The sequence below is a fragment of the Triplophysa dalaica genome, chromosome 17, assembly GCF_015846415.1.
Source record: "Triplophysa dalaica isolate WHDGS20190420 chromosome 17, ASM1584641v1, whole genome shotgun sequence".
In the NCBI taxonomy this organism is placed as follows: domain Eukaryota; kingdom Metazoa; phylum Chordata; class Actinopteri; order Cypriniformes; family Nemacheilidae; genus Triplophysa; species Triplophysa dalaica.
The window spans coordinates 822356-842678 of NC_079558.1; the positions used below are offsets into that span (position 1 = coordinate 822356).

The window sequence follows — 20323 nt, forward strand, 5'->3', positions numbered from 1 at the left end:
CTCTGTTTCCTCTGCATAGAGTTTAAATGTGCCATTCTCAGAAAAGCTGTTTGATGGACACACACACTCACAAAAACGCCCAGTCAAATGGGTCTTTTGTAAATACAGTATAAACCCTTGATCCGCTTGGCCCTCTTGATGATTCGTCTGTGCTCATCTGGGATTGAAGTACTTAAATATGAGGTCCAGCATGCTTTGGTTTAAGCTTTTCTCTTTTTTGTGTTTTTGTGAATCTCCTGCTTTGGAGTCAATAGCAAACTGTTCTGAACGCATTTTTCGTCTGTAATGTGACGTATTTTTAAGTGAAACAGGAGAAAAGTAAAGCAGGGATTTTGATTATTAGGCACTGTATCGTGTAAAGTGGGGGTAAAATGCAGTGTTTGAATTTTGTGGGGTCTCTTTGGTGGTACCCAACAGTAGCTATATTTATTAACTGTAAATGCACTCCTATTAAACAATAATAATCTCTACTCTGCGAAAAAACTCTCTTTAACATGGTTTAAATATGTTTTGTTTTTTCCCCAGCTTTCAAACGCCTGACTTCAGTTCAGGTAGAACCTAAGTGTTACACTGTTTATTAATGTACTGCTATTTCTTTATTATCTACTGTTAATGTGACCTTAACCAGTCTCAATGCCACAGTTCCACGTTTTTAAGTCAGTTACTAATATACAACCGGAGTATCTGCCATAATCTTATGATTCTACTCCGATTCAATCTTTTTCTTTCTTTCAAACATCTGCATTTTCAAAAAACAATTACGGGCCTGAAAATGTTATGTTGACTGTGAAACACAGCTGAGATACTTTGGTTTGGGCGATATCCAAACTAGCATTTTGGGCCAGTATTACCAAAACGACCCATGACATTCCAAGGGCAAAGTAAGTTTTTACATTTTGAAGAAATACACAACACTCTTCCCAATGATGCCGTAGAAGAACTCTTTTGGCTCCCCACAAAACATTTACTCAAAGGTTCTTATAAGAGCAATTTGTTGATTTATTTTCTTATCTAAAGAAACTTCTTTTGTGTGACTGAAATGTTCTTTAAAGATTATAGGTTCATCGTGAAATCATTCTTCTTCGGCATTGTTCATTATTGTGCTTCTGATATAATGCAAATCATGCCATATAACCAGTAATATCCAAAGAAAATAAATGATGCAAGTACTTTCATATATGGATTCATTTGATTTAAAAAATCACCTCTATCAGGTATAAAAACATTGGACACGAGGGATGGCAGTTTGGCTAATGATGTCATATATTCGTCCTGTGTCTTTGAGATTATGTATCGTCTTTATTATGATATTAGCTCAGATGATGGAGGGAAGAGGTGAATTGTGGGTAGTCATAACAGACAGGGAGGGTTTAATGGTGACTGAAAGGCTAAACCAGGACAGAGAGAATGAAGGCGAAAACATGATTTACAATGAATGGAATGAGTCGCTCTTCCTCCCAACAGCCATCGCTCAACACCAAGGGCGGTAGCAAGTTATGTAATTGAGAAAATGTAGCGTTATTGCTCTGTTCCCAATGGCTCAATAAGGCTTTTATTTCTCAATAATAAAGAATAAAATGCTGATGTGATGTAAACTTGCTCCAGTGTCTGGAGGCCGTGATGTCCTCACTCCCACGAAACAAATCCTGTCGAAATTATGTCAATCCATCATCTCGTCTGCGTGGACTGCATATTGATGCTTTCATCAGCATTAAATCGTAAAATATGTCTGTTTGGTCAACGCTGTCAATTCCATGTCCCCGGGTACAGCAACAGGGTCATTTATTTTTAAGATAAAATACAGTGCATTAGATGCGTAGGCTACACATTTTGTTAAAGCTGCAATCCGTAACATGTGCCTCTAGTTCGCCATCTCTGTTTCAGACTTACAAAATGGCAGGTTACTTCACATACTTCATGTTATTCATTATTATAAGCTTACAATTATGATTGGTGTAAAGTAAGAAAACAGATTTTTGTTTATCCAAAAATAGTCAAGATTGGAGCTTGTGGGTAAAGTCATTGCAATAATGTTAGCTGTGTTGCCAATCTGTTGCTATGGGGCTGCTAAGGGATTTGGGTTGAAAAAAGAAGGGCACGTTATTTGCAGTCACTATGAGAAAGTAATGGATGTTAATTGTAGGCACGACACGGAAACAACGCAACGTTCCAAGTGTCATTATTCCTGAGATTCCTGAAGCATCGCAGGCGTTGTTCTTTTTTCTCTGTTTCATCTTGTTTATTCCTTTGACACCACGCCACATGACGCCCCCCCTCAAATCTTCTCTCTTCCACAGAGCCGTAAACAAACGTTAGGAGAAGCTTGCATTTATTAATCCAAAATAGACAAAAGCCAGTCGCAGGTTCGAGGAAAACAAAGCAAAACGAAACAAAAGCTTCTTTGCGTTCGCTCTTACGTCTTAACCACAGGCTAGATCCGTTAAGGTCTCGGAGCTCATTGAGCGAGCGTTCCGACATTCTCCTGTTTATTTTTTATTTTGCATTATGATCGTTCGTTTCGCCGGTATTTGGGCTCATTGTCCCGATTAACACGTCTTGCGCAAACAGCTCTGAAATTAATGCAAGCTGACAATGCCGAAAGTGACGAAGTATTTATTTGTGTCACAAATCATGTCTCCTGATGTGTTTTGGCCCTGGGCTTTACGTTTTTTTGTCACTTGCTGTTTTTTGTGTCTCATTCGTCTCGTTGTAAATTCACATTTGTTTGTAGACATCTTAATTGAATGACTATTGTGAAACGTGCAGACTGAGCTGTGTGAGCCACTTTTATTTTTTACATCTGCAGCACAATGTTAGGTTTTGGTTTTTGTAAAGGGGGGGACATGAGATGAAACTGAGTAAAGTACAGGGGGCATAAGTTCATCCTTCATTTAAAGGAAAATCCTCTGTAAATGTTATATAAAGGGAGGTGTACAAATCATGCTTAGCTCGGCAGGGGATGTCGCCATCTGTTTTAGGATGAATCTGGCACTAAATGAAACTCTAATCGGTACTAAGAAGGAACATTGCTCTGAGTTTTGTTGAGCCTCATCCTTTTCAAATGTCTAGGAGACAAAATAAACCTTTGGTTACACTTGCCAGTGGTACACAAATTGGGAAATATTTTTTTATATAAATATTTGCAAACTGCATTTTGCTTTAAAAAAATAAAATATATACTTTAAGAAGTAGCTCACTTCATAATTTGACTTTCCATAGTAGAAATTAAAATTACTAAGGAAAGTTACTGGGGGGAATATTTTGAAGTGAATTACACCTTTAACTTCTTGCACAGTCTGTCCACACATCTTGGCTAGATTTTGTCTCTGAAAATTGTGTTTTTCAACAGGATTAAAGGTCACAACTTTCACAATTTAAAGGAGTAGTTCACTTCAAAATAAGCCCCCATAGATTTTCCACTTTCCACATTTTATTCCCACTATGGAAAGTGGGGCCATATTTTAAAGTGAACTACTCCTCTAAAGTAAAAGTAAAGTACTTCTGTATGTGCCATGTTTAATAATTTAAAATAAATTAAATAAAAAAACAAGTCAGGTGTATGTACCTACTCAGTTTTAGAAAGTGAAGTGATTATTAAAAAAATATATGCATGTGTTTTCTGACTGTTTGTATGATTTTCTTTAAATTGCACATTACCTACACCACAGAATGTCAGACTTTTACTTTAACAGTCTAAATTAAATCTTGTATTCTGTCACAGCTCCTTATAAAGTTAAAGGTCATATGACAACCGACTCTGTAGCCAAAGCCATGGATGTTAATTTCGGGCCCTGTCTGCATGTATTTGGGACACCAAGTCAAGAGTAAGATAGAGGCAAGACCCAGCAGCTATGAATCTTAAATAATATTCATAAACGTCCAATTTTACTGGATAAGAGTGTGGAAAGATCAGGTCAGATTATGATCTGCTGAAGGCCATGTGCTGTGAAAGACAAAACTTTTTTGCATTTATATTAAATTGTGTTCTTTGATGCACTTTGTATTTGTTAATTTATTGTTGTGGACAGGTGGTTATCCTGGTGACAGTTTGCATGCAATCACATACAAATTATGGAGATCATTGATGACAACTTTATGCTACCAGATAGACACTTGTGACGAAAGCTAACTTTGATAGTATGGTGTCAATTTAAACACTAGATGACTGATTAAAGGATTCACATTCGTTGCCACCAACATTGATTTATATGTGCATGCTCAGAAATGAAACTTTGAATATAAATGATTTGTGATTAAAGCAAACTGTCAGTGTGCACAAGAACGTCTGCATCAAGCTAAAAGCCAATTTTCACCTGATGACAGATTCTTTAATACAATAGAAACATGACTGTAGAGAGATACAAAGTAGGGAAGGAAGGAGACGGGAACCGGCAATCATTTAAACATTTAATAAAGTAATAACAGCCCGCGGCCCCTCACGGCTGACCGCAGGCGAACAAAACAATAAATACAAACATGTTCGGGCCCGGTCCTCTCTCTTCGACGGTCCGGTCGCTCGTTCTCTTATATGCTCCCGATCTCCTACGTCTCCTACGAACCACGGTCTCGCTCCGCCTACTCCACTACAATGACATTATTTTCCCTGTCAGCTCCGTCATTATTAGAATGGATGGCGAAGTCTCAATGCTCGTGTTGTCTTGTGGGTGGATTTCATTGCTCCCATAAGTGCTAATGTATTCGCAATAAATGCATCAAGACGTTGTTGTTTTCATACACATCAAGCATTTCCTCTGGAGCAATAGACACAAACAGTCCTACAAAAAACACAATGTGCTTTTCAATTGCTTAGACTGCTGTGATGAGCCGAAAACACAAAGTCTAAAATCTAAAATCAAGCTGCTTAGTTTGTATTGCTTACATCGGTAATTTTACAGGCCTTGAAGTTTGTTTTTTGACATTGACGTCCATTGAAAACCAACAAACACATTTCTCAAAATATCTTTATTTGTGTTCGACAGAAGAAAGAGTCATATACAGGTTTTGTATGACGTGAGGGTAAATAAATGATGACAGAACTCATGTCTCTCCAAACTTGTGTTTTTGCCAGTGGATGAAAGCCTATATGAAAAAGCATGATAATAATAATGCTGCTGATAACCGGCTGTCAGGTTCAGTTGCAAGTTAGCTTTTATGTCTTGATGTGTTTTTTTTTTTTGTGGATCTTTTTTCTCCTAAGGCCCTAAGTGAGGAAGACATAATGCTAGGAGCAAGATGCAAGATGCTCCAGATTAAAACATGAATGCAATGGAAATATAATGAGAGGTTATTCATGTCCTTTAGTTTGTCCTCAGCATCACCAGAACTCTCCAAATCCTTGTAATATTTGACAGAATGTGTTAATTTGTTTAAATTTGGATTAAGAGATTAGAAGGAGGGTCAGGCAGATTTCTCATCAGCGGTGGCATGTGTGAATCAGGCTGAACACTTTGGCACGGGAGCAGATAAATCATTGGAACAAGCCCCGCTCCAGAGAATCTTTTTTACTCTTAAGTAAACCTTACATGGGATGTGGATATGATTAAGAAACATGTCATTCTAAGGACTCAGTAATAATTTGTATCTTTCTTTTTCAACTTCTTTTAAGTTTAACCGGCGACGGTACTCTAATACTATGTTATTATTAAAGTACCATTAAAGTATTGCTATTAAACCATTAAAGAAATTGCTCACCATGCTGATGATTCAAACCTCACAGCCGTTCAATTAACATTAAATTTCAATTTCTGCATTTTTGAAATTGTTTTATCCAAAGTATCGAATGTAACAATGTATTCAGTTTAAACATTTTACTTATTGTTCTCTAGGAAACGGAAAATGTACCTGAAACCTTTAACTTCCGTTTACATTTTAAATTAATTATATTATTTTTATTTAAATTAATGAAATTATTAAAACATGAAATATTGTAAACATGTTCCTACTTTGGTTAACGGAGTGTCGTGAAATTTACTTACATTCACAGGATAAAAATTCATTTTCTAATAAAAAAAACTGTCCTTACCTTTCCCACATACTGAGGGTCCGAGCCCATGTACTCCTCCAACACGAAGAACTGGTTCCAGACCCAGCCTCTCTTGACCCTCTGGAATCCCCTGGAACCTCCATTCCTCCCCCCTGCCGACAGCCCCGGCAAACCGTGGGACCACTCCTGCCCCGGCCCGCTCTGGAATGGAGCGCAGGAGCTCTGCTCGAAGAAGAAGCACAGGACCAGCAGAAGACAGTTCCTCCTCAGCATTGGGCGGTCCGTTCCGGCGCTGTTCCCGCGTCAAGATCCAGAGGTGAGAGAGATCCAGGGCTCACAAGCTGGAGTGTGATGCCGGTCGAGAGTTTAGGAAACGTCAGGGGCTGACCCTGGTGCTCTACCGCTCCCCTCGCTTGAAGCTTTGAATCAAGTCACCCAGGTAGTAGATGCATCACCCGACACTGGAAAGTAAAATAAGGGAATAAGTTGCCAATTTATGAAAGGGAGGTGAGAATTGAGTCTGAACGGAATTTGAATTAAAATTCGAGTTTGAATGTAAGAAATACATACAATAAAAAGGAAGTCATTTAAAAGCATTAAAAATGGTCAATGTTAGAAATGTTATTAATGATGAAAGTACATTCAGGATGACAATCAGTGACATTTTTTACATTTTGTCATGATTCTGCCTCATTATGTCATGTTTCTATTGATCTAGTGGAAGCATCATGACAGAGCCTCGTGTTTGTGTGGAGAGGCATATTATTGTTGTCATTACTTAATATGCACTCTCTCCAGTCTCATATTTGTCCTCGTCCCCTCGTTTCCTCATTATTGCTTGATATTGATTTCATGCCCTACACCTGTTCCCACTTGATTTGATCCCTTATTTAATGCCCCTGTGTCTTCTTTCCTGTGCTACTTCATTTTGATTCATGTGGGTGAGTTCTTGTCTTGTCAGTGTAGTATAGTCTTTTGTAATATATGGTAAATGTTGTTTTTAGTCCTGTCTAGTTTAGTACGTCTATGTTCCTGATTTTATGTCATGTTATACCCTTATGCTTGTTTTACCCCCTTCCAGGTTTTGTTTTGCCTTTATTATTTACTTAAGTCTTTAACCCCTTCTATAGCATGTGTCAGGTTCTGCAGCTACTGTACATTACAACGGAAGTTAATGAATTAGTTCATTTCGCTTAGCTTAGCTATATAGTTTCCAAAAACAATCACTTGAAATAAATATTAGTTGCGTTTGGCCAGCCCGAAGCCATAGACGTGGTGGGACCATGAACCGAGACAAAGCAAACATTCCACAAAGCCATAATTAAGACTGAGATGAGCAGGGCTTTGGACTCATGGACCGGGGCCGGTCATATCTTCAGATTTAGCACCGCTTAAGCCTTTTGAGATCCGTACGGGCAATTTATGGAAGTGAAAATAAAAACACTGAGTCACAGGATTTTTATAGCTTTGCATTTGGCCTCTCCAATGCTGACAGCCTAACTCAAAATATCCGTGTTTACGTAAGACCAGAACTGGAATTTGGAGGGATTTCTAGAGATCTAGAGCAAAGATCAGTAGTCTGAGACAACACTGAAAAACGAGGAAATAAAGATTATATGATATATCGACGGTTTCAGTGGAAATTCCATAAACCAATATCACATGGCCCAAACTTAACTGTCAGTACGCCGCCGTAAAAAATCAACAGCTGTTGAGTAGTTTGAAATACAATAAAATATCCATATGACACAGACTGAAAGTTAACTCAACCGAAAGGCCAACCGCGTGCGTCCGATGAAACCATGATGCAGACTGGAGAAGTAAAAAAAATGCATGAGGACAGCCAACTTTCTGAAACGGTCTGTATATCTGCACTTCTAGTAAACCAGCATTTCTCCTGTTCCAGATGTCATGCAACTACAGAGATACATCATGTGATATGAGTTCAACACCTCATCGATCCTGTAAGTCTTTAAGATCGTATTTTTAAGCATTTTCAGTTTTGTTGGCTTCGGCACATCCTGCCTCGTACCGATGCCAAACCAATAACTCCTCGCTACGCCTCAGCGCGTCCTGACCCTCTTGTGTGGTTCATTGGCTGCGGGATTGATCGCTAGCTGTTGTGTCCTGGTCAATGTGCTTATCGGTGTGCCAGCGCTGAACCCCACCTGCTACCACCCAGTGTTCATCTGGCAGCGTTCATGCCAGTCGAGGGTGAACAGTAAGATGGACTTGCCAGGTTTTTTTAGAATGCTCACAATAGATTTGGAGGTGGCTGGTAAACCAAAAGGTGCAGGGGAAGGCCGGAGGAGAAGAAGATATCCGAGTTTACCAGACAGAGCACTCCTGCAGGGAAAGTGTCGATGTTGATGTCTTCTCCCTTGATGTGTTTTCACACCAAACTGCCTTTTTCACAGCCAAATGAAACCAAAGAGACACTTCAGACCGGTTCGTGGAGTGGTGAAATTTAACCTGCCGGTTCTAATCATGAAAACAAATTTGAGCAGCTGAAAATGTATACATTTAAGTGAAGGTTATAAAATCTCTGCAGTAGATTTAAGCTTTAAGTAGTTTTATTTTCAGTTGCTTTGGTGAAATGTGGATTACATATTTGCTTCGTAATGTTCTATGCACTTTATGCATACAGCTTACAATGCTGTGGGTGAATGAGGAAAGGGAAACAATTGGTACATTTGCTACCAGACCGTTGCTTCTGATGTATATCTCCTGTCATTTGAATGCAGTAAATTGTTTAAAAAGCACACTGAATATCTAACGTTGTTATCACTATCCTATTTCAAAAATCTTGGTGGTACATTTATCCTGTAAGGGTATAGATCATTTTTAAAGACACTGGTCCAGAAGCATGTCCTGTTTCAGTTATTAGTCTTAAAAGTCTTAAGTCTTAAAGGTGTTCTTTACATCTTAATTGAGTCGTTATAACACTTTATTAGTTGTACTTTGTATAGTGTGAAAAACAAGCAGGAAGTGCTTCTAGACATGTGTTCTTATAAAATAGTCTTGCAGGGGGTCCCCAGAAAATCTCAGAGAAATAAAAAGACAAAGTAAAAACTTTAAACGTCTACTGAACCATATTATCTTTCCAGAATTGTTTCTTTTCGTAAGTTTTTCTCACTATGTTTCCCTTTTTTCACTCACTGGGCTTTGCAAAGATGTAATAAAAATTGCTACAGTACGAATACTTTAGATTTTTTTTCTCATCAGATTTAAACATTCAACGATGCTCTTATTTTAGCCTATTTTAGTCTTTACAATATCACACTTATAAATCATTTTAAAAATCTTAAATGTCTTTATACATAAAATATAGAAGTTACACAGTGATAATAAACATATGTAATAATCTAGTGATTTTAGTATGCACAGGGGGTGACAACAGCCGAACTGTGGCGAACGAAGAAGAAACTATCATTACTGTTTTTTTAGGCTTTTGGACATGCAGTACTAAGTTACGATTGTTTAACGATAAATAAATGTTTATGCATAAAAGTGTATTAACATTGGTAAAGATCGTACTATATGTTGCCTTTCCAAAATGTACCAAAACTGTGAGAACAAAATTTGGTGCTTGGTAATAACATTTTTTTATGTGTATTCTCTGTCTATGTCTGTATAGTGTGATTGATTTTAAAATCAAAGAAAAGTTATTGATTCTACCGTATTGAGAGAGGTTAAGTCAGCGCTTTCTAAACCTCTGTCACTTCGCTACAGATTGTGCTGACCTAAGTGTCAAACTCATCTCAGTTGTTCCACGCCTTTGAAACACACATCTCGCTCTGGTACTGGGGTCCACGCCATGTTAAAGCTGGAAATCTACTCTTGAATTTAAGTCAATTACAGAATCACTTCTGCGCTTTCAGCCCAGTCATTCAGTCTAACTGTGATCGGTCCAGCCGGAGCCGTGTGTCAAATTCAGAACGAGCAATTTCATTAAAACACAAGCCGTCCATTTGCAGAATGATCTCTCGGCAGGAAAAGACAAGGAGAGGAAAACATTCAGGCGGTATCTCAAGGAGACCATTGAGGATGGAGTAGATGAATTCCCACACAGCCCCTGACTGCCAGACTCCATTACGTGTTTCTAATCTCCATAACCTGAATGACTTAAACACATCTGGACAGTTAGTCTAATTATGGCTCCGTGATTGATCCTGTTAAGCAATTAAAGGATTGGATTAAACAAAGTTCAAGGAAAACCAACCCGCCTGCAGGAGTTCATTTGGTGATTTGCATTTAATTAGTGTTTGTGGGTCTGAGCAAATTACCCGGCCAGTCAGAGAAGGCCAGACTAAAAATATCGATCCAATCAGAAGGCTGGTTTTGTCCTTGGAGATGTTTTCTCATTTGCTCAATATTTATCTCAGATTTGAAGAATTGTCCGGAAAATGCAGCAGAATGTTACATAGGGTCTCTAGAAATAAGCACATTTTTTATTTAACTTTTGTAGGCTATCTCTGAGACATCGAATAAATGTATTTTTAGTGATTTAAAATAAAATCACGGCAACAGTACTACTACAGCAAATAAAAATGTCAGTTTTTATTATTTTATATGCATAACTGTCCCCATTTTGATATTTTCCGTACAAAGTATTTACTTATATTCCATAAAAAAAGAATGAATGTATAAACTGAATATAAACAAATTGTCCAAAACATCATATCTAACTCACATAGTTTGTACATCACATAAGTTACCCAGCATGCTTTGCCTTTTTTCTACCGCACAGTGGCTATATGGTGCTAACATTTTGTTTTTCTCAATGAGGTCATAAAGGGACTTAAAAGCGTTTTTAGACGCGATGATCAAACATGAAGAACCAGGTATGTAAACATTAAAATGGGAAAGTTTGCAAGAAAAGCTAAAAGTGATTTTATGTGATTTTATTATTTATGTGACATTGAGATGCTGCATCAGTGGTCAACAGATGTCTCTGTGTAAACGTAATTGAATGGCAACACTTGGTTTTAAGTAATTTATTTAAAAAAAATGTATTGCAGCTTATGTGGGTAGTAACACAAAATATTTTGTGGAAAAATATTTGGTCACACTTACGCATAGGGGGTAATTCTCGCTTTCCCCCCGATAAACTCTTAATTTGTTGCTTTAAGAATAGATAGTAGGGAAGTTGTTAGGTTAAGGTATTGGGTAGGATTAGAGATGTAGGGTATGGTCATGCAGAATATGTGCTTTAAAAGTACTAATAAACATCCAATATGCCAATACTATGCATGCTAGTAACAATTAGTTAATAGTGAGAATTGCCCCCTATACTGAAGTGTTACCACATATTTTCTTTCTCCATTTTTATTTATTTAAAAATGTGGTAAATGACACATTTGTTATATAAAGTGTAAACTACCCAGTCACTTCTCTCCACTGTCTGCATTTCAGTCCCCTTCTAAAAAGATTAAAAGTAACATAATTCTATAAGCCAACGTCAGACTAATTGAATTATGCATTCTCACTGACACTCATTGTCTTCGCTAATTCCACTGACCGGAGTTGTTGGCACGCGAGACGCGACTTTGTCAAGGTTACGCAGCATTTCCTCTTTAATTTACATCCGCAACATGCTGCTTAAAAGTCAAAACCCATCAACTTCCCCTCCCTCCCTTCCTCCCTCCTTCCCCACCTGTGCCGGTATCCAGACAAGCTGTCACGCCGTGGGTCGTCCGCGTGACGGCGAGGGTCAACGCTTATTGCGCGCTGACATAATGGGATATGACTGCTCCCTCAGTTCTTCAGCGTCCGGGATGTTCTGCCGATCGCTTTCGAGCCGCATGCTTGATGAGGGAGAGCTTCATTAGAATGTGTCAAGCCTCGCGTTTGGAGCCCTGACCCGCGTGTCGGCCCCCGATAACACGGAGCCCGTGCCTGACAGCGTCCCTGAGTGTTGCCCGGCGTCGAACTCGAGCGTTCCCCGCTCTCATCACCTTCAATAATCAGCGAGCATATGGAGCGTCGAGCTGCCTCTGCCCATTAAGAAGCGGGAGACGAAACTCCCAGGGAAAGTTATTAGTTGTCAGGACTGTCGTAAACATGATTAACTGATAAGCAGCCGCAACTGTGAACTGGGGTACGAGACGCTGAGCTCATCTGGAGGAAAGTCCTTAATCTGGAATCTTTTTATTACTTCACGTTAGATTCGGAGGTGGTGATGTTTTAATTGCGTCGGCGGCACAGGTGCGCACGTAAGTATCCATGGTAACCGTATCTCGTCTCATGCGCCTGAAGCCCTGGGTTAAACGAATGCTTGGATTGTGCACTTTTATAGATTGATGTCATAGCACTTCTTGTTTCGCATCCCACCTGCATATCAATATTAAACGCATAATGCGTTGATTCGTCTCTGAGGAAGACTGCGCGCATCACCAATAATTTACCGAGTGGGAATTTGCAAATGGCTTTAGAGGAGAAAAGTGTGCAAAATTCACCACGCTGTTTTATTACTGAGCAGCATAATTATATAGGCCTTTATCCTTTTCTGCCCTTTAAGGAAGGGCCTTTATGGGTTAATAAAGAGCCCGGAAACTAATATGACATCAACCTTTGAGTCTAAGATGTGGTTTACACTGGAAATATGTGGTGAAGTTGAAGACTGCTCTTATATTTAGGATTTGGCCACAGTTCAAAATGAATCCAGACACCTCGGATTTGGAATATTTCCCACCTCAAAGCATGAAATAACCTCTGGATTTAGTAACATTTGAAGTGTTAATTTAAAAGATTGTCACTTAACATTTGTTACCTTTAATGATTTCCAGATTGAGGTGGGAAAAATCCTGAGGTGTCTGGTATGATACATTACATTTTGTTTAGATTGCTTGGTTCTATTTTGAACCTATGCTGGGTTGCTTTAATCCAAATTGATGCATTGTTTCAACACACAGTTGGTTAATAACAACCCAGTATAAGTTTATTTATAACCCAATTGCTGGTTTTGTCCATCTTGTACCCAAACAATCAGTTGAAGCAACACAGCATTTCCATTAGAATGCACTGTAGGCTACTGTTTTTTTACAAAAGTTTTTTTAGTGTATTATGATTTTTTCTTTTTATCTGTTTTTAAGTATTTATATATTAAATATGTTTAAAATTTTTAGTTATTAATTTTAGCCCCTTAACTGAATGCCTGATATTTTGTTTGATTTTAATTCAAAGAAATCTATCAATAGTAATAGAAATGTATTAATAATTAAATTAGGGGTCCGAACTGGGTTATGTCTGCAACATTTACAAATATGAAAATCTGTTTTTGCAGTTAAAAATCTAAAGCTAATAGGAAAAGTGTACATTCTCAGAGTCAGTAATGTTATAAAACATGTTTTTTCATTTCCAGGTTAGAACAAAGGATTGCTTAGCGTCATGCACTTCAATTTCGTACATCAGCGAGGATGTTACGACGTGACGGATCGCCTTGCTAGCCCTGTCAAACGTGACCTAAGTTGTAAGTTGTATATCTCACAGTCTGACCGTTGTGGTTGGAAAGTGTTCCTTGTTCTCTTCTGGATTGTCACACAGTGTGAACAGCACCAATCTCAAAAACAAAATGTTCATCTGGTATTAAAAACGTGCAGCAAATCATAACAAGAAACTGTGAAATTCAGTCATTGTTTGGAAGTGCACGCAAGCCAAGACTGCAGCAAGTAGTAAAGTTTAACCAAAAAGAGAATGCGGTGATTTATATAAAAGACAGAGAGAAAACAAAGATTTATAAAGCTAATGAATTAAATTAACAACAGGTGTACAGGACTCTGCTAAATAAATAATGAAGAAAGGATTCATTAATTAAACAGAGGGAGACTCAGAAGTCGGTGAACCCGATCGCACCGCCACAGAGAGTCCTGCGGTTAAGACACTCAGTTTGATCATTCCAGCCGAGTGCTGACAGACGACAGCACTGAGCCCGGGGCAAAGGCTATAACACCCGAGCACACCTGAATCACAGCCAAGCCCCCATAAGGCTGTTCATTTAGCCTCTGAGATGCTGACTCATCTGTAGGCGTTCGGTCTACTTCTCATATTTTGCTTCTCATTGTTTGAGTGACAGTTTGAAAAATATGCCTTAAATCAGACGGTCACTGTGATCGATGTTTACGTGTTCTTGTGCAGGTTTTTGATTTAAAGATCAGTTAACAATTGGCTGGTTAAATTCCGAGGGCAATCATCGTAAAGTAGGTGTACGTGATGATACTTAGCAACAACAAAGTCCTTAAGATTAAATACATTTTTTAGTGTGAGCATTCTCAGAGGATTATCACACAAAAGTGATTTGGGAATCCCAGAAATCCCCCTTTTAGAATCTCGAAAGAGATCTCAACAATGAGATAAACGGAGATCAGATTTGCCATGTCTGCATTTGTGAGTCAATATTATTAATTAATTCAATATGAACTCAAACATTTCTCATGAAATTTACTTGTATCCAGATTATGTTACCTGTACAAACTACATTCATTTTACAGTTCCTCTTTGTGGATTTTAACAATTCTCTGATGTGTATTTTTTTACCTTAGCAATTTTAGAACATCGGAGGCTTACTTCAATGAAAGACAACTGAGAACTGCATCTCTTAAACAATGAAAGCGCTACTTCTTATGAAAAATAATTTTCTTCTTGGAACGAGAAATGTAATGTTTCAATCAGAGATGGCGATAAAGAGGCAGATGTTACAGATTGCTGCTTTAAAATGTTGTGGCTGTAGTGAATTCCTGTTGATGTATTATTTTTTTCCAGCCCCGTCTGCCAGTGTTTGGTACCTTCGCAGATGCCGGATGACCTTTAGCTGTCTGAGATCTGCATTTACTGTCTCACTGGTAAGTGTTGATAGATGTGGTGATAATATGAAGGGATTTTTTGTTGGAAGAAACTTAAATCTGCTTTGAAAACAGACCCAGCAACATTACAATGTAAAAATCGAGATTGCATCAACATTTTCTGTAAGTGCAGAAAAACTTTTGTGTATGATGTTGAGTTTTCTTTCAGAATTTAGAGTCAGAAGCATCAGTTTTATAAAATGTTTAAATATATATATTTTTTGATAAATATGACTTAAGGTGATACTTTACCCAAAAAAAGAAAATTCTCTCATCCTTTACTCACCTTCGAGTTGCTCCAAATGGGTAAAAATCTCTTTGTTCTGATGAACACAGAGAAAGATATTTGATAGAATGCTTAAAACCAGACAGATCTCAACCCTCATTGACTCCCATAGTAGGATATTACTTTATCATTTTTTTATTCTGTTAAACACAAACGAAGATACTTTGAAGAATGTAAGACAGCAAACAGTTCTTGGGCACTACTTTTTCCTACTATGGGAGTCAATGGGGGTTGAGATCTGTTTAGTTATAAGCATTACTCCAAATATCTTTCTCTGTGTTCATCAGAACAAAGACATTTATACACATTTGAAACAACTCGAATGTGAGTAAATGATGACAGAATTTTAAATTTTGGGTGAAGTATGTCTTAAATGTAGTTGATAGATCCCTTTGAAAGTCAATGGGTGGCAAAAATGTCAAACATTTATACACTGATACACTAGTGTTTAACTACCATAGATAATATAATATCAGTATATTATTATTTTTTGTTTATTTAAAAGAAATTTACTGTAGTTTTGTTATTATTTACATTTTTTGTTTTAGTTTTGATAATTTATATATATTTTAATATTTATTATTGTTAATTCTGTGCCTCAACTTATTGTTAAGGCAGCGTTTCTTTTTTTGTTAAACTAATGTTTTACTTTTATAAAAAAATACAGGCCTTAATTTTAATAAACATAAATGTATTAATAGTTAATATTACTGGAAATGTTCTCTCAACAGGACTTCGTATAGTTTTTGCTGAAACTAGTAGCTTGGAATTAGCACCTATTCCATTATAATATATTGTAATTATACTAGCCCTCTCTGATAAATGACAGACTGTTCAGGATAAAAGAGCTCTGAGATGTTTACCCGTGTGTTTCATACATTATTTGTCCTTTCTTTCATTTACTTTATCTCCAAGTCGATAACACATCTCTATGTTAACACCACAGGACCAGGAGCTTTACTCTGTCAAGGTTTGTCAAAGATGCACTCCGAGCTAAGCTTTCTATTAACAAGCCAGCCATCTGAAACGAACGTCTGTAGCTTCGGGCTTGTGCCCCGAACATCATCCCATGCACGTCCTTCATCTCATCTCATCCCTGGACGAGAGACAGAGAAAGGAGGAGAAACTTACCCGCATGGACAGAGCTTACGTTTTGAGATAGCACGGGCAGACTGGATTAAATGCCAATCATATCGGTCACCTAAATCTCCCGGCTATCATTTCATTCCACTGTTTATTTGTTTTCATCGTCCCTCAAGAGAAGAGGAGAGAAAAAAGTCAATATAATAATGATCATTTTCTACTAATGTCAGTTTTTCAATTATACACAAATAGAGCGGTTTAAAAGAATATTCACTCCTTTATAAAAAACTATATATAAATAACACGGAATGTGTTAGAATTACATTTCGGTTGTGATCACCGATGAACATAAATGACTGGATTTAGCCCAGAACGCTAAACCAACAGCAGGAGGTGAACTCACCGGAAGCGATTGTCCTGCCATCTTGATATTCCCAACTGACAGAGAGCGCCATTGACTTACAGTCAAAAAGACAATCTTAAATAACCAGTTTTCAGTTAATTAGGCACAAAATATGTTTTCAGTTCACATGTGTGTTTATATTAATTGTTACTTCTGATGTTTTTTTCAATGTTTATGTTTATTTTAGGCAGAATAGCGATGTATAGAAGCCAATGTACAGAAGTTTGCATTGAACACTGTTGTAATAGCACATGCGTTAATGTTTAAAAATAAAGCTTCATGACTTAAAGAACATTTCTGTATTTCTTTGTAATTTAATTTCAGAATAAGCACATTTTTCTTATGTTGAGGTGTCTCATCAGTCTGCTGATCTGAAATGTACGCTACTCTAATGAAAACGTAACTCACTCTATGGCCCAGTTTCACAGACACATATTAGCTTAAAACAGGTTACGTCTTAGTTGAATTTAAATATTTATGTCGCTTCAATAAAAATGCCTTGAAGAAAACATAACTGGTGTGCATCTCGAAACAAAACAATGGCACAGATATATTTTAAGACAAATTTGAGCAAGTTATATTCAGTTAAGACAGGTCACGCATTCATTTAAGTCTGGGACTAGCCTCAAGCCTTGTCTGTGAAACCAGGCCTATATCTACTAAGCCGTGAAAATTCCCGACTTTAAATAATTAATCATTTACATGCTTAAGACATTTGCGTTGTAAATACTGTGAGAGTTAAGATATAAAAAACGGGGACTGGTGAAGTACCATTTTATCATTCATACAGTGTGTGATAAATCCCTATATTCATTTAATAGAACGTTTGGGCAAACCAACATGGCGACACGGTAGCTTCAGTGTAATGACATCACGAGCCACCCAGTCATTTATATAGATCAGTGGTTGTGATTCACGAAAGATCTTCCCCATAACTGCAACTCTCAAATATCTCCCACAAACGTGACTTATCTTCGGTTACCGCTAACGCAAGAGGTGTTTTTGGCATCGGTGATGTAAAACCTGTTGCTACACGCCAACGTGCGGCTTTGTAACCTTTAAAAAGATCGTAAACTGCAATTTAAGAGTTTTGCACTGGGAGAATTTGGAACACAGACGTGAGTTGTATGAACTTTAATTTAATTTAATTTTTGTTTCCTCTTTTTAAGTGTCTCCATTTTAAGGGATAGTTCACACAAATATTCTGTTATCATTTCTTATGACCCTCATGTCATTACAAACTTCTTTCTGTGGAACACAAAAGAAGATATTTGGTGAAATGCATATGGCTTTTTGTCCAAATAATTGATGGAAGTTAACGGGGTTCAATGTTGTTTTCTTCTTTGAAATATCTTCTGTGTTCTGCAAATGAAAGAAATTCATACAAGTTTGTGAAGACATGAGGGTGAGTAAAAAAAGACTAAATGTTATTTATTTACTTATTATGGTCGAGTTACTTATTATGCATTTGGCAAATGCTTTTATCGAAAGTGACATTCAGCATATTAAAAGTATACCTTTTATCCGTTTGTGTTTCTTGGAAGTGGAAGCCAGGACCTCTTGAGCTGCTAATGTGTAGTGCTTTACCTATGAGCTACAGGAACATCAGGAATCATGATGTAGCTCACATGTTCCAAATGCTTTTATTCTGTCCTTGATCTACTGTACTTCCACCTCCGTCTGGCCTGCAAAATAATAATGATGTTCCCGTAACGTTCTCTGATATGAACTCTCCTTTACCCTCAGAAGGCGCAGCGGGTGTGAATGCGCAGACAGAGATGGCCTCCGGCTAGGAGGAGCGGAGATACTGAAGTCACTGAGTCAGCAGAGCCGTATGGGAGCATTCCAGGCTACGCTGCCAAGTATCACGGCCTGTGATGTGAGCACCAAACAGATACAAACCAAACTTCATGTATAGGACAGAGAAACATAATTTGACAGTTCAAAAATGGCTTGGAGCATCTGGACTTTTTATTTCCCGCAGTTTCCGAGGGACCGGTCTTAAAACACACTGCGAACGAAAGCGAGCACATCCAGATGTCAAATTTAGAGCTTTGAGTCTTTTAACAAGCGTGAGAAACACACGTCAGGTTCACAGCCCTTGGCGTTAGAGCTCTGATCTTAGCGTCCAAGCCGTGGTCGGACATCAGAAGAGGCTCGAGGAGAAAGCCGAGAGATAGCGCACGGCGAAAGGGAGAGAGAGGGATCAATAAGATGTTATTGTCAGAGAAGAGAAATTTGAAAACACCGAAGCCTCGAAAAGACCAGCGGCAATGACGCATCATTTATGGGTTTGAAACCCTTTTTGTCCCGAACATAAGCCACGAGTCCTTTGATATCAGTTCAAGGGCTGAATTCACAAAGCGCTGCAGAGAAATGGAGCCTGTTCCTAGAGCAATGTTGTCTTTAAACAATGAAAAGCTGAGCACACAGGGACAGAACTGGCGCTGTTAAACATGTACAGAATCTGGCTCGATGTGGGCATAGCTTACACCAAAGAGATGAATACTTCATGTGTACAAACATAGGCTTCTCTCTAAAACCGGACCCTGGACGACAAAAGCAGTCATACATCGCACGCGTATATTTGAAGCATTAGCCAACAATTCATTATATGTGTCCAAATTTTTCTTTTATACCCAATATTATAAGGATATTAAGTTAAGATCATGTTCCATGAAGATATTTTGTAAATTTCGTACTGTAAATTTTTAAACTTTATTTACAAAATCGCCAACTAAAATGCCCGGAAACATGCCTACGAACATCGCTGTCTGCTGATCGCTCTTTGAGATTTACCAACTCAAGTATGGGATCTATGTAAGGTTCGGGTTTGTCTCCTCTACATGACGTCATTACAGTGGTAAGCCCAAAGAGAGCTTTAAAACAAACCTGTTTCTTCCTAGCAACGGCTTTAGTACAAGGCCTCTGATGGACAACTTTAAAGGTGATATTCTCAATATTTGGAGATATTTTGATTTTTTCAAGTTGTTGTATCTCTGCGAAATAATGTCCAATCTTACCAAACTATTCATTATGACTGAAGTGTCTACATTGACAGCTCCTTTCTTAGGCAGCCTACTTGAATCTGATAAGTGACCTGTTTGGGACAATACTAGCAGATCTTAACTAAGCACTCAAGGAAATTAACTCACATGTGATTTGAATAGAGTTTAATAAACAATAAGACTCTAAAAAACATAATATCATTGTCGGGTAGAGATCTTGCTGGTACTTTTCAGGATATGAAAAAACACTCCTTTTATAAAAAATGTATACACTGTTTTATCAAGTTATTTTGTATTAATTTTCATTAGTGAAATATTTGCAAAACCTACAGGCAAACATGACCAATAGTAATGAAAAAAGCAAAACCACTAAATATGGAGCGAACAGTTGTCTGCCCGACGGCCATGATAAAAATACACAACACATATTAATATTGGAAACAGAAGTTCATTTGAATTCATTTGAAATGTTCTTAGTGATTATCAGCTATTTGTATGAATTGAAAGGTTTTTACTAATCTTTCCTACTCAGTTCGTTGCTGTGCATTATTGGATTGTCTTCTCCTGCGAACGTGCAACACTGTTGTCAAAATTTGGCCGTGTAGACATCATATCAACCTTTTAGTGCAGTTTTATTGTGTCTTGATTACATCAAGGCCTAATAAACACCCTACATGATATCTCATAGTTTTGAACGGAGCCATAGTTTTGGTCTTACAT

General features: G+C 37.8%; 1 protein-coding gene across 2 annotated transcripts in view; it reads right to left on the minus strand.

The window, feature by feature from the left end:
- The window catches only part of LOC130439267 (cadherin-12), a 124525-nt gene that overhangs the window by 61892 nt on the left and 42310 nt on the right, over window positions 1–20323 (minus strand). For both annotated transcript variants that reach the window (XM_056771798.1, XM_056771799.1), the window contains one exon: window positions 6023–6444. In XM_056771798.1, coding sequence (XP_056627776.1) covers window positions 6023–6256 — 234 coding nt within the window. In that variant the 5' untranslated portion in view covers window positions 6257–6444. The remainder of the gene's footprint in view (window positions 1–6022; window positions 6445–20323) is intronic.